The 15637-nt window shown below is 40.2% G+C and overlaps 1 protein-coding gene across 2 annotated transcripts in view; it reads left to right on the plus strand.

Moving 5' to 3' along the window:
* LOC126299143 (serine proteinase stubble-like) overlaps positions 1-15637 on the plus strand; it is a 204680-nt gene that overhangs the window by 178933 nt on the left and 10110 nt on the right. For both annotated transcript variants that reach the window (XM_049990911.1, XM_049990910.1), the window contains exons 7-9: positions 144-244; positions 4098-4366; positions 13937-14091. In XM_049990911.1, coding sequence (XP_049846868.1) covers positions 144-244; positions 4098-4366; positions 13937-14091 — 525 coding nt within the window. The remainder of the gene's footprint in view (positions 1-143; positions 245-4097; positions 4367-13936; positions 14092-15637) is intronic.

The raw sequence follows: 15637 nt of genomic DNA on the forward strand, positions 1-15637 counted from the left end.
AAAAAATACTGTAGCCTATATTTTACTGTTGTACACTGTACAAGGAACTTAATCTCTGAATCAATTTATCAGATCCATGAATTATATGAATGTTATTATTTATTTTATGAGATACTAATTGTTAAAATGTAATTTCCACGCAGATATCTCTGCGACAGTGGCGTACGTCGACGTACCTGCACAAGTGTGGGGCTGCTCTTCTGAACGAAAACTGGGCCGTCACTGCGGCGCATTGTGTAGAGAAGTAAGTATGGTTCTTACTACCTCCCTGAACCTGCCGTACGTGTGTATTATCGACAAAAACTTGAGCTCAGTATTCATTTCACATTCATAGAACACTAACGGCCAGATACGCATACAAATGAAATGGTTGTTTATGTTTAGGTGTTTTAATGTCAGTGTGTCTAACAACTGTTTCGAGCAACTGTTTTCTATAAAAAATTCCGCATCGCAGCAGTCATAGTAATTCAACATACAATTGAAATTTCACAGCTGTACGGAAGTATGAATGTAGTGTAAATTGTACTATATAGTTTGTTCCTCTGTATAATTCCTTAACAACTCGAGGGTAAGAGAAATACCTGAAGATGTTCCTTGGAAGTCGAGTTTCAGATGCTTCAGCCCCGAAAATTTGGTCAGTGAAAATTCTACTTCCTTTGTGGTGTTGGAATTATAGTGAAAGCTTTCGTTTTATTTTCGGATTTCCTTCAGTCAAATGCTAAATTTAGCAGAAAACTGGTTGCTGTAGCTTCCTTTTTCGTCTGACAAAGACGACAAAGGTCAGTTAACTCTCAGTCGCACTTGTTCTTTTGTGAAATAGGATAATTATACACTTTCTGCGTCTCTCAAACTTCACGAAGACTGTTGGCTACATGATCTGCTAGGTTCCTTCATACCCGTAGTTAGCATTCTGGGGAGTATCTAAAACCATAAGAGACTTCGAAATCTGTGTGCCACCCATTCCCACCGAGTCCACTAATTTCATTTTCTGGGGTATGTCACAGTTACATTATTTTAAGTTCCTATTAGCTTTCCAAGAAAAAAGGTCATAATTATATCAGAGATCGTGATGTAAGTCTCCATATTTAGCTAAGTGTCTTCATCCAGCGCGATTAAGTTTAAGAACATAATAAGGATCATAATCTTGGCTATATGGTCAATGCATATTTGTCAGAAAGCTAAATATGACGGAGAAGTATCATTATTCTGCCAGCAATGACGTTCACTTTTTCGCCTCTTTTTTAATTAATCAAAATGTGTCTAGTCCCCATTGCAATCGTAGTGTGTTATAATTTAATGCCTTCCTGAGATGAGGGAGTTTTGTTCATCAATCAGGAATCAGAAATTGTACATCTAGATAAAAAGAAAAAGACGAAATGGATAAAGTCGGTAAGTGGGGTGACGTGGTGGAAAGAGAAGGGGGGGGGGGAGGGGGAGGGCACAAAGTCGAAGTTTGTCTTGGGCTCCATTTACCCTAGTTACGCCACTGTCAGAGATTCCAGTGTAAATCCCTCGAACTTCATCGCAACGCACAAGAATGTAATTTAGCCATTTAGCACGTCTTCTGCACGCTGCTGCTTCTCGATTCTTATTGGAGTCTGGATTAAATATAATTCAACAAGCAACGAAGCAAATGCAGTGTTTCCTTTTATTTGTCTAACAGAACATACATTCAAAGAAATTTCGAAGTTCTACAGTCGCTAGAAGTGTGTAAAGATTTTGTGTGGCACCCTGCTAACCATTAAAATCGTAATACCATGAATGTCGCATTCTACAGACGAGAAATCGGCACAAAGTACTGTACTTACTTATATATGCAAATGATTAGCATTTCTGGTCAACCACACGGAGTACACAGGAGGAACTCCATCTATATTATATACATAAAGAAAGATTACCTAGCAGATTTGTCATTGAGAAATCGGATTTCACAGGTGGGTTGGTTGTAACGGGATAGTATTATGCTTCGTGTAAGAAGTAAAAATGTCTATCAGAACGTGTCAGAATTCGAAAGTGGCTTAACTGGTGTCTATCAAGATTGTGGTTTATTGTTCCGTGATATTGCTGCTAGCGCTGCTCGGGATACCACGGCTGCAATGCGAATACTGAATCGATATGGTTTAGTAGGGCCGAGGGCCGTATACTGAAAGAGCAAAATAAAACTGAACCGGAAATGTTAATAAGATTAGCTCGAAATTGAGCCTTCTAGATGAACAGGAGAACTACCGATATGTTGGAAACTAGAATTTCGGTGAACCAATCAATTGTAATAGTTTTTGATTTCTTCAAATGAGGCGTGGCTAAGTCTGTCAAGGTATGTGAACTCTCAAATACGCGCTATTATGCATCAGAAAATCCCCATCAGTACTTTGAAGAGACGTTACATAAACACAAAATCGGTGTTTGATGCGCAACTTCTGGTGTCTGCATCATGACAAGATACATGTCCAGGAACTGTTTAATCCATAAGGAGATCAACTCCCAGAAGACGAACGACTGTACTGATATTTTCATCAAGACGAGCTAACAGCACACACATACTCGACAACCTTGTCGCGAGTACATTAGAAGTTCGATGACGGGAGGACAGTCAGCGGTGGCAGTGTAATATCATGGTCATTTAGATCATCCGATCTCTCTTCTTGTGATTTTTACCCGTGGGCAAACTGTAAGGTCAAGTGTATTCAAATAATTCTCACACAGTAGGAGAGCTACAGCAGAACACTGAGAAAGCTATTGCTGCTGTCAGCAAGAACAGCTACACATGTCCCACAGTTTGCTATATCGAGCACAGCGCTGCATCGACGTCAGCGCTGGCCATTTCCATCTTCTATGGTGCACATTAATAACGGTCAATCCAGCGTCAGTCTTATTGTAAATATTTTCTGGATCAGTTTGGTTTTGACACCCAATGCAACTTAATGCTCGATCTCAAGAGACACATGCTGGTAGCTCGGCCGTGAGGGGTTGTACAGCCACGTCACACACCTTGAATTAGGCTTGTTTGTAGGAAGACGAGTATCCGCATGAACAGTGCAACGGCATCAGGAGCGCCATGACTGTCAGCATGGCGGCTATTGCTATGGCTTCCCCTGATACGGAAGCAGAGAAAGAGACGCCGACAGCGGTACATCCTACAGCAACACTGGACACAGGAGTGCCACCGCATCTTTTCGGACGAGTCCCGTTGCCGCATGAAGCGCAGCACTGTATTCGTGTGTGAAGGCTTCGGGAAGAACGAACCTTGTCAAGTCCGCAGCTCGTGGTCTGGTGGTCTGCCTCTGGATCACGGTCTCCCAGGTTCGATTCCCGTCCGGGTTGGGATTTCCTCTGCCCGGGGAATGAATGTTTGTGTTGTCCTTATGATTTTATCATCATAATCCGTGACAGTGACTAGACTGGACTGCGTAAAAAAAACTGGACTGTGTAAAAATTGGGCCTTCGTATGGGCGCTGATGACCGCGCTGTTGAGCGCCCCACAAACCAAACATCATCGAACCTCGTCAGATTGCGTTCACAATCATCGTATAGACCCAGTAGCTGTCATTATGCTATAGGATGCCACTATGTACGAAACACGATCATCTATGGTCCTCATGGTTAGTAATTTGGACAGGAGGTGTTACATTTCTTTGTGTCTCTGATGTCATTATAATGTTATCTTTCAACAAGATGATTCAAGACCGCATGTCATCCATGCTGTCCTGGCCAGCCCGTTCGCTAGATCTGTCACCCACTGAAGACATCTGTCCGTGGGTTGCCGAGAGACTACCACGACACCCCTCGCCGGCCACGATGACTGACGAACACTGACGTAGAGTTGAAATAGCATGGAATGATGTACCTGTATCGATCATCAAAGCTCTATTCGACTCTATGCGCAGCCGAGTTAGAGTCATTTAAATCAAATCGTGTATTCTTCCGACTACAATGAAAACAGCAATAAGTAAAATTTACGTTCTACTCTTCCTCGTGAACAATTTTAATGGGCAACAGCGTACATACATTATCTAGGCTGCCATATGAACTGGTACAACTGTGAAAGTTAAGGGATAGGCTAGTTTTGTAAGACGGTGTTGTGTTGTGTGTTGGTGCAGCGTGCCGCCAAGTGACTTGCTGCTGCGACTGGGGGAGCACGATGTGTCCACGGAGGACGAGCCGTACGGCTTCCAGGAGCGGCGCGTGCAGATTGTGGCGTCGCACCCGCAGTTCGACCCGCGCACCTTCGAGTACGACCTGGCGCTGCTGCGCTTCTACGAGCCCGTCGCCTTCCAGCCCAACATCATCCCCATCTGCGTGCCCACCGACGACAGGAGCTTCGTCGGCCACACGGCGCACGTCACTGGTTGGGGAAGGCTCTACGAAGGTACGAACCTCTTCTTTCTTTTGATGCATACATTATGATGTTCCATTTTTTATGTTGCTAGCCTGAAACTGAGATGCTAACTTACACTGATGAGCTAAAGCATGACCACTGCCCGCCGTGAGTTCTGAATGCTGCCTTGTGACGTTCCGGTTATGTCAAGCGGTAGGGGATGTACCACGCGGTTATAATTAAAGTGCAGCTAATCACAGAGGTCCTGTGTGGGCTGTAATTGTCGTATGGCAGCGAAATTTGGTAGATATTCTAATGGTTTAACGTGGAACCGAATTACGTTGGAAAATAAAATTTACTCCTCTCTTCGTCACCAGGTGCAAATCTAGCGTCGTGAATGGAAATATTTCCACATGCAATGGATTAGAAACAGGATGCAGGCAGAAAAGATCAATCAAGTGAAAAAGGTATAATTTCGATTTTGTTATTAAGTGCCGCTTACACAATTTGTTCAATAGGAGCACTGCAGACGTCGACAGAATACCACATCCATAAAATGAAGAGACCAACAGTCGCTCGACCGAGCGAGGTGGCTAGGACACTGGACTCGCATTCGAGACGATGACTGTTCAATCCCACGTCCAGCCATCCTGATTAACGTTTTCCGTGATTTCCCTAAATCGCTCCAAGCAAATTCCGGGATTGGTCCATTGAAAGGACACGGCCGAATTTCTTCCCCATCCTTCCCTAATCCGATGAGACCGATGACCTCGCTGTCTGGTCTCCTCCCCCAAACAACCCAACCCAACTCAACAGTCGCTCGCAGCTGTTCCGGTGGAAAGTGAGCAACGTGTTCCTACATACTGGCCTTAGGATCAGGTAGAGACCGAACGAGTCCCCAGTAAATGCCAAAAGCCACATGGATTCAGATCAGGTGATCTTGCAGGCCATGCATCTGGCAAACCTCTGGAGGTAACATACTCGTGGAAGATTGCATTAAGCAGATATTTCACTAGACGAGCGACGTGAGAAAACAGTGGTTTCTAGACAGCTGTACTCTTCCAAAGCAGGAATCATGTGCTGTACAAGGAGGTCTCGATAACGTGCAGACGTCATGGTACACGTGACACGCCCTCTGGTCGTATTCGCTTCAAAGAAGAAAGGGCCGAGAGTAAGGAGCTTGTGAATCCAAATCACACAGTTATACACTGCGAATGCAATGGCTCTTCGTGTAAAACACGCTGTTTAACAGTACACCGAATTCGGCAGTTCGGTGTTTTCATTGTACCCTGTATTGTAAAATGTGCCTCGTCGCTCAATAGAATATTGCTGAGGCACATGCCATCAACTTCGATCAGTTCCAAGCGCCGAAGAGCAAATTAAGAACGTTGCTGCGGATCGTGAGATTTTAGTTGCTGCCCCGTCTGGATTTTGTTCGGGTACGAGTGTAAAATGTAGGGCAAAACTTTATGTGCTGTTGATCATGTCATGGACAACTTTCGAGACACTACACGAGCAGTAATACTACCCAGGGCACACTCTGCATGGTCAATTAGAGCAACAGCAGCAGTGTGAATTATTTCACCAGGATAGGTGTCACATCAACTCACCCGTGTTTTCGAATTTCATTATGATCTTCTGTAAACCGTTTAATGACATCGGGCCTCTCCTCAGACCTTCCAGTCCGCGATATTCTCTCAGTGCAGCACTGTAATTGTTGGTGTTCACATAAAACAGTTTGACTAGCAGTGCACGGTCTCTCTTCTCGATACTTATACTGTTCACTCATGTTATGGCTTGTAAAATGACACTGTGTATGTGATACCGTCATACAAACAATGTACAGCGCCAGGTTTGCACCTGGTGACCAAAACTGGAAATTTTTTTCCAGAGTGAATCGGATCCGCATTGATGTATTAGCATATATACCAAGTTTCACTGCCGTACGATAATTAAGGCCAGAGTGCATCTCCGTCAGTAGCTGCACTTCAGTTATAACCACCCGGTATATAAGCGGAGCAGAAACGAATGGAGGTTATTCTAGCTACGACACAGGTTGCAAATGGGGAAATCCATTGACATAAGTGACTCTGGCAAACAATTGATCGTTATGGCCCGGCAGCTGGGGACAACCACTTCTTCAAGGCGATGCTGGTCTGTTGTTCATCACATAGTGTCGTGAGCATATGTGAAAAGTGACTGAAATCGGTTCAATCACAAGCAGGCGACGAAGTTTTGAAACTTCCTTGTTTCATCATAGATCATAGAGGAAGGTCGGAGGCTTCCCCGCTGTATGCAGTAGGATAGGCGGCGATCTCTGGCAGATCTGATGAGAGAGTACAATGCTGGAGCAGTATTTCGGGAGCACCATTCAGCGCACATTGTTGAACACGGGGCTTCGCAGCAAACGACTTCTACCAGTTCCCATGGTGACCAAATGATCGTCAGTTACGATTGCAGCGGGCACGGTATCATTGCGATTGGAGCTTATATAACTGGGAACGTGTCGTTTGGGTTGATGTATCATGTTTCTTGTTACACCAGATCAATGGTCGTGCCTGGATATGTCATCATCCGTGAGGCGAACGGCTCCTCGAAACATGCACATTATTAAGGGGCAATATTATTCTTCGTGGACCATTAACCTGGGCTCCCATGGGACCTGAGGCAGTAACTGGAGACACTATGAGCGCTGTGGATCATTCAGGACCACCTAAATCCTTTCATGGGTGATGTATTCCCGCCGGCCGTGGTGGCCGAGCGGTTCTAGGCGCTAGAGTCTCTAACTGCGCGACCGCTACTGTCGCAGGTTCGATTCCTGCCTCGGACATGGATGTGTGTGATGTCCTTAAGTTTAAGTAGTTCTAAGTTCTAGGGGACTGATGACGTCAGAAGTTAAGTCCCATAGTGCTCAGAGCCATTTTTTTAATGTATTCCCGAACGTCCATGGTATCTTCCAGCACGATACCTGTCCGTCTCACAACTACAGAATCATGCTACAGTGACTTGAGAGGCATAATAGTGTACTGACGTTGATGTCTCCGCCCCCAAACCCGCCTGAAATGTACCCAATGGTACCTACCGTATTGGGCGTCAGCACCGCATCCACAAATCACCGGTCCGTGATTTACGGGAATTGCGTTATCTGGTCCCACATACCTCCGGGAATCTACCAGGGACTTGTCGAATCTATTCCACGCAGAATCGCTGCCGTATTGTGTTACAAGGGTGGACTAGCGCGTTGCTAAATAGGTGGTCATAATGTTTTGGCTCATCAGTGTAAGTCTGTATCTTAACTCAAATTGAAAGTACAGCTTTCCAAATGTAAATCAAACTTCAACATCATTGTGAGTGCTAACTGCTAACTGACTCTATTGTAGAACCTCTCCACCATAAACTTATTTATTTAAACGGTTTATGTCTTAATAAGGCCATTATTGGACTACAACTGACTTTCTTCATCATAGAGGTGGCATACCGTAAAAGTGGGCAACTTAGTGACAATTTTAACACTATTAGTAACATACTCTTATACAAATATGTACTGCAACATATAATTTCAACGTATATGGAATTTTATAACCTTTATTCTTCAATTTTTATGGTAATGGAGTTTTTATATTCAATGAAGTATTCAAAGTATGATGTATTAATCATCACAAAGTTACTCGCCCCCTCAGGACAACATGATATGGCCATTAGAGATAAATTCATGTGTCAAAAAGTTGAGCTGATCTAGTGTTTCTTTATGACACACACTTATACCTCTATTACATATTTTTATAAGTTTTGTTTTATAAATACATAGAAAAATATTTATCACCTCTTAAAATTTATTTTTCTAATTTTCTTAAAATTCACATAATTATAGGTGTGTCCTCATTGAAACAAAATAAGACTAAAGAAAAACAAACTGCATTAATCAAGGTAATTAAACAAAAGTCTTACACATTTATTTGCGCGTATTTCTGATGGAACCGTGCTAGAAAAGAAGGTCACAATACTTATATTTAACGCAAAATCCTCTAAGTAAAGTAATTAGTTCAAACTGTAACACACTTACTTAAAAGTTCAGCGATATGAGGAAAAATGAAGTCGTGACACAATTAATACTGTATTCTGAGCAACTGTATGTTATATTTAGGAATAAAGATGTAATGTTGAAATAAAATTTTGTCTTTTTTACTAAAACATTCACATATATCTATAATTTAATTAATGGCATTTGTTTTGAACAATTTCACATTTCCTTCTGTAGGTATATGTGCTGTCGGAAAATTATCCCTACAATCTATGGAAATGACTTTCGCTGTTATGAGTCTTTGTGCTCATCTAGACTTTGCTCTTCGCATCGTCTGTTCGTTGTGAGGTTTAGATATCGTTCCCAGTCAGCGAATATCTAGTCTTTTCTATAAAATTTACATTTCATACATGAGAGCAGCAACTAGTCTTGTTTGTCACTGGCATCTTGTCTCCTACTCCAGTTTGTTGCGTGTTGAGGATCAACAACACAATACTGACACTTGTTTTCTTGACTACTATATGTGGTGCTCTACAACTAGAAATGCTGAAGACATGACATTTTAGTACACGAGCCGTAACAAAACAGTGCAGGTTTATAGGGATTGTAGAGGGTGTTACGAGCAAAATATTGACGGTAGGAAACCATGTCCGGAAATATCATTCAGAGACGTTCCAGTACGTATAATTTGGCGGAGCCAGCTGCTGCTAATAAGCCACCTCTTCGGCCGCCAACTTAGGTTTTACGTCGAACGCATTGACCACTCTGACAACATCGCCTATGTCAATCGGCGTAGATACTCGCCTCTGCTGTCGGAATGGTGGCCTAGCGACACGAGTTACCAGCTGTAAATTCGACATCCTCTTGCAGCGCTGAATGACATGTGTTCCTACACTCAGTTTCTTCCTCAAGACACCATCTGCAACGCCTCGAAGCTTATCGCCGTCCATTTGTTCACACTGACTTAAGCTACTCAGCACAGTACACTTCTTGTTTTGTCATTTCATTGTTTTCTGTGAGCAGATACCACTGAAGATCGGCGTGTGCACGATACTAGTCCGGCAACAAAATGTAATAATTATTTAAATAAAAATGAATTTTAATATACTACGTTTATAAATAAAACTAAAAAGTATAAAATTATTTATGCTACCCCCTTACAGATTCCTAGCCACATACAGATAGTCCTGAAAATTTATGATTGTGAATTTTTAATAGCTATGAAAATATTTGTAAGATTTAAAACGATAAATGTGTAACGCACGCACAGGAGGTGAAATGTTCTCGCATCAATTAAATATTGCAGTCGCCCAACGTTTATCGTTTTAAACCTTACAAGTACTGTCATAACTATTAAAAATTCACAATCACAAATTTTATGGAGTATCTGCAAGCAGTTAGGAATCTATACGGGGCTAGGAGAAATTATTTTATAACTTTTAGTCCGATTTAAAAACGTTGTATATCAAAAAATTCATTTTTCTTTAAATAACTGTTTACTGTATTTTGGTCTTGTGTGTGTGTGTGTGTGTGAAATTTTCCAGTCGATTTCAAGCATTTTCATGAGATTACAACAGAGCCATCTGGCAAATTTCAGGTTTGTTTCAGTTCCCCTTCATTTGACTCAATCAATATAGTGCTTCCTCCTACAAATATCTCGTGAAAAGACAGTGAAGCTAAAAGTTAGAGAGATTCGAGCTCACAGGGATGCTTACCAGCAATCGTTCTTACCATGAGCAGTTCGCGACTGGAACAGGAAAAGGGGGAAATGGCGGTGGTGAACAAAGTTCCTTCCACCACACACCAGACAAGAAAGCAAGTTATTGTTGCGTTTTCATCAAATTCTGCGCTATTTTAAGGTTTTAAGTCTACAGCACATCGGGAAATGACTTTGGTAAAAAAATGTACCTTCTGTCATACATCAGAAAAGATACCAAGTTAATACTGCATTGTCATCTAGCTCTGAGATATGTAAGGCCATATCTATATCCAATGTAGGCTAAATAGCTCGTATGTGTTATATAAACACCATGCCATCCTGCACTCTAAGGTGGAGAGACAGACTATTGTGCTTAGTGTTGCATATGTACCTGCAGTAAATTATTTCGTCTCACTGCTGTAGTATAAAACTGTTATTCACGGTTAATATCAAGGAACTATTACTATTAATAATATATTAACATCATGTTTTAAATAAAAGTAAATACAAATGAGTTTACGAATAACAAACACTATTTTTTCTCTTATTGATATCATTTTCGTATAACCAATTCAGCTTGTATCTAAGTGACACAGCAGAATTTGATGGCTTACATGGAATCGTCCACTTCTGCACGCGAAGTTATTATTTATGTAGAACACAAACGATGACTCAAAATACTCCTGCTAGACAATATAGTTATGGCATACACAATGAGTATGAAGCTTTTGCTAACTAAATATGTCACATATGACTGCCGAAACTAGCACTTTTACTCTTGGAAGGAATCTAGACATTGACAGCATATGTCAATAACAGAGCAACAGAGTCAACTTCAAATAATGCTGCAGATCAGCAAGGCAATGCTCGTTAGTTTGTTAGTTACATATTCCATAGATCATTTTAACATTTTCATTTTTATCGAAATGATGTGGAACGAGTCAATTTGCAGAATATGTACACATGATTAGTTTTAGCATTGATGAACATATTATTTTTCAGTCCTGCTCATGCAATTACACTTAAAAATTAGGATTTTTCATACAGGCTACCAATTCTCAAATAAAAATTCTTCTATTGAACCGAAGTAGCTGTCTGCAAGAAATGATTCGAGTTTATATTTGCTTTGGTACATATCAGACATTTTATGTTATTAGACAAATCATTAAAGATTTTTGTTGATGCATACTGAACTCCTTTCTGTGGCATTGACAGCTTTGATAATGGGTAAAAAGCCCATTTTTTTCCCTCCTAGTGTTCTTAGTATGACCTTCACCATTCTTCTCAAATTGTTCTGAACTACTTATGACGACTTTCACCAGCGAATATAGCTATATGTTATGAAACTCCTAACACCTTGAAGAGGACCTTGCAAGATAACTGCATGTGCACACCGCAGATCATTCTTAGCTCCAGATTTTGTGCTATCAGTAATTTTTTCCTAAGTTATGGGACATTCCATAATACTGTCACATAAAAATTACTGAGTGGAAGTACGCATAATATTTACAGGTTGATTCGTTCATTCCCGAGACGAGCAATTATACGAAGAAAAAAAGTAGGTAAAATTAATTCTTTAATATGCTTCTTCACTTCAAGTTCACATCAATATGTACACCGAAAATTTTGCAGCATTCTACCACATTTACTGACACCTCTTGAAGTACTACATCAATTGTTGACATGACTCTGTTTGTTTACAGAACCGAACACAGTATACTTTCTTAAAATTTAGGGTGAGACCATTTTTGGAGAACCATTTAATAATAATATTTTGAAAAACGCCATTAACAATTTTTTCTGTTACTTTAAGAGATCTATCACAAAACTGAGATTGTCTGCAAAAAATAACGATTCTGCTTGATTGATATTAAGTGAAAGGTGATTTTCATAGATAAGGAATGGGAGGAGATCCCAAATTGAACTGTATGGGAATCCCTTCGTTATTTTTTCCAGTCTTTTCTTTTCATCCAATTTTCTTTGAATTATTCATCAAAATTTTTTTGCATTCTGTTTGTTAAGTATGATTCACACCAGGTTTTTTTAAAGCCATCAATTTCATAAAATTTAAGTTTTTCTAAGAAATTAACACGACCAACACAATCAAACGCCTTGGAAAGATCACAAAGAACATCAACTAGAGATATTTTATTAGTTAACATTTAAATATTGACGCAGACTTACTATGGAATACACTGAACTACACATCAGTATCTTTATCCATATATACTTCATCCTAATAGCCTCTTTTAACTTAGTCTTAAAATATTGTATCCTAGTGTCATTACAAATCCTCGAAGCTTTGTATGAACATTCCTCACAGCTGTAAGTTGTTACATTGTTCAGTTCCATTAATTCTGCAACATGATCCAACAGTATTATGAACTGAGTGCATGCTGATTGTTTCAGCCTCAGCCCTTCCTCGAATAATTTTGTCAGTCACGGTACTGCTATCTTGGAAGTCAGATTGAAAGGGGCTAATAAGTAGTCCAGTTCACTTTTCCTACCAAAATCTTTTAACAAATCTATAATGAAATCTACTACCGTCTGTTTCTTCTTGTCTGAGAGGTAGACCAACAAGGAATTTAGCAGGTTCTTAGGGGGAATGTATAGACTGTTACAATTACAAGAGAAGTACTGTGCAGTAACAACTTACAAGCACATGATTCAATGTTCTAATCTACAAAAAAATTACTTGTTTCAATATTTTTGACTTTGTGTCCAACTCCTCCTATTCCTACACTGTGTCTACACAAAAGTGATGCTAGTCAAGAATCCCAGGTATTTAATTCTTGGTAAAATGCATGGAATAATGAATTAGATTAGTAGAGTTAGAACTGCATCTTGAGTGCAATTTTACAATGTAAATTGCTCTAGTTCCTAATGTATCTTTTTCTCCCAAAAAGAAGGAAAATAATACATTCTGGTGATGCACTGTATTATATTCCTCTGTATATTTAATTTACGACGAATCAAAGAAAATTACACCAAAGCACACAAAAATTGTACCCAAGCACGTTTGGTTCTGGCTTTGGATATTGTAAAGCAATGATGAGAGATTCAAAAGCAGGACAGAGCTCGATTCAAAATATTTCATATTCTGTTTTCTAATGTGCTTAAAGAGTTTCTGAATTTAATTAAAATTTTAATTAAAATACTCGATGGCCATTGTATAGTTAAAAATAGAAGCGTTTCTCTTCTAAATAAGCTCTCTAAGCACAAAACAATTTTTGTAGAAAGTGCTTAGAACAATGTCGTCCAAATACCTGTCCCTGGCTTTTATTGTAATCGAGTGAGTATCTGAAGTTTCTATCTGAAAACTGAAATCTTTCCATAGCAAGATTAGAAAATTTGCTTTCCATATAGTGCAAGTGTTCTCTGAAACGTTGTACCGGTGCAGTTCAAGTGGCAGATGGTCTATAAAAACACCCGATTACCATTTTTCGTCCCCACTTAGCTTCACGAAGATTATTTCACATTCTGAATCTGTAATAATGTCATTTGATATTCTAAAGTTTTGCGCAATATCAAATACTTCATCCCCATCCCAGCCTATAATTGTGGTACGTATTCCAGTCACAATTTAAGATTTCAGTACCAGCTTCAGACAGCTTTCCTGATACCACATCGAGTGTTCTTGGCATCATACCATGTACGCTTTTGCAGTCACTTTATACCATACAAATAATTTTTCTCTTTTCCTTGACAGGTCGAATGTTTCCCTTGGTTGGGCTACTCTTTCTCTTTTTGCTTTACTTAAAGTTCTTATGATAAAGTCTGAATTTTATGACAGTAATTTGTAGATAATATAAGCCACAATAATTTAGCACTAATTTCATATATAATTTTGTTCGATAATTACGGTAATTATAATTGCTCATTTCTTGGCATTCATTTTCAGATGGACCACTGCCAAGTGTACTACAGGAAGTTTCGGTACCTGTTATCAACAACACTCTATGTGAATACATGTATCGGTCAGCAGGATATATAGAACACATACCTGAAATTTTCATATGTGCTGGTTGGCAGAAAGGAGGGTCTGATTCATGCGAGGTAAGTATAGTTAATGAGAGATTTTCTTATTACTACTTCTAAACCCTGTTTAGAAATATAAACAATCTTACATGATAATGGTGCAAAAAGCTGTAATAACTAATTCGTAAGCCAGAGAAGTATTACTTTTCCATAGCTTTGCAATTTACTCTTAGCAGTGTTACAATTTTCATAGGTTTCTCGAAATCTTAGTCTGTGTTATGTTTTGGTCAATAGTCTTATGCTAAATAGCTATGTATCCCGAAGAGATGTAGAGAGATAGTATGATTGTGGTTCGATGAACCCTCTGCCAAGCACTTAAATGTGAATTGCAGAGTAGTCATGTAGATGTAGATGTATCGTGAATCCCTAGTCTAGGACAAAGTCCCAGGAGATTAGAAAAAATCTCAGGTGACCCCGGTATATAAGAGGGGTAAAAGAAGGGAGTCGCAAAATTACAGACCAATACCCCTAACTTCTGTTTGCTGCATAATCCTTGAACGTATTCTCAGTTGGAGTATAATACACTTTCTTTAGACTGAGAAGCTTATGTCCACGAATCAGCATGGTTTTATAAAGCATCGCTCGTGCGAAAGTCAGCTTGCCCTTTTCTCACATGATATACTGAGAACTATGGATGAAGGGCAAGGATATTCCGTATCTCTATATTTCCGGAAAGCATTTGGCACGGTGCCCCATTGCAGGCTGTTAACTAAGAGACGAGCATATGGAATAAGTTCACAGATATGTGAGTGACTCGAAGACTTCTCTAATAACAGAACGCAATCTGTTGCCCTCAACATGCATGCGGAACGATTTGAAGTGGAATGATCATATAAAATTAGTTGTTGGTAAGGCAGGTACCAGGTTGATATTCATTGGGAGAGTCCTTAGGAAATGTAGTCCATCAACATAGGAGGTGGGTTACAAAACACTCGTTCGACCTATACTTGAATATTGCTCACCAGTGTGGGATCCGTACCAGGTCGGGTTGACAGAGGAGAGAGAGAAGATCCAAAGAAGAGCGGTGCGTTTCGTCACAGGGTTATTTGGTAAGCGTGATAATGTTATGGAGATGTTTAGCAAACTCGAGTGGTAGACTCTGCGAGAGAGGCATTCTGCATCGTGGTGTAGCTTGCTGTCCAGGTTTCGAGAGGGTGTGTTTCTGGATGAGGAATCGAATATATTTCTTCCCCCTACTTATACCTCCCGAGGAGATCACGAACGTAAAATTAGAGAGATTCGAGCGCGCACGGAGGCTATTAGGCAGTCGTTCTTCCCGCGAACCATACGCGACTTGGACACGAAAGGGAGCTAATGACAGTGGCACGTAAAGTGCCCTCCGCCACACACCGTTGGGTGGCTTGAGGAGTATAAATGTAGATGTAGATGTAGAAGGTAACATAATCAATTAGTAACACATTTCCTGAAGAGGATGCCAGACTGAGTTAGATATAGCAAGATCACAAGACATCATGGCACACATGTCCATCTAAAACAAGTAATTAATGAAGTTCTCAAAATAATAATACACAGTTCTAAACAAAAACAAAATTGGAAAATCCCT

This window comes from Schistocerca gregaria, chromosome X (genome assembly GCF_023897955.1).
Source record: "Schistocerca gregaria isolate iqSchGreg1 chromosome X, iqSchGreg1.2, whole genome shotgun sequence".
NCBI lineage: Eukaryota > Metazoa > Arthropoda > Insecta > Orthoptera > Acrididae > Schistocerca > Schistocerca gregaria.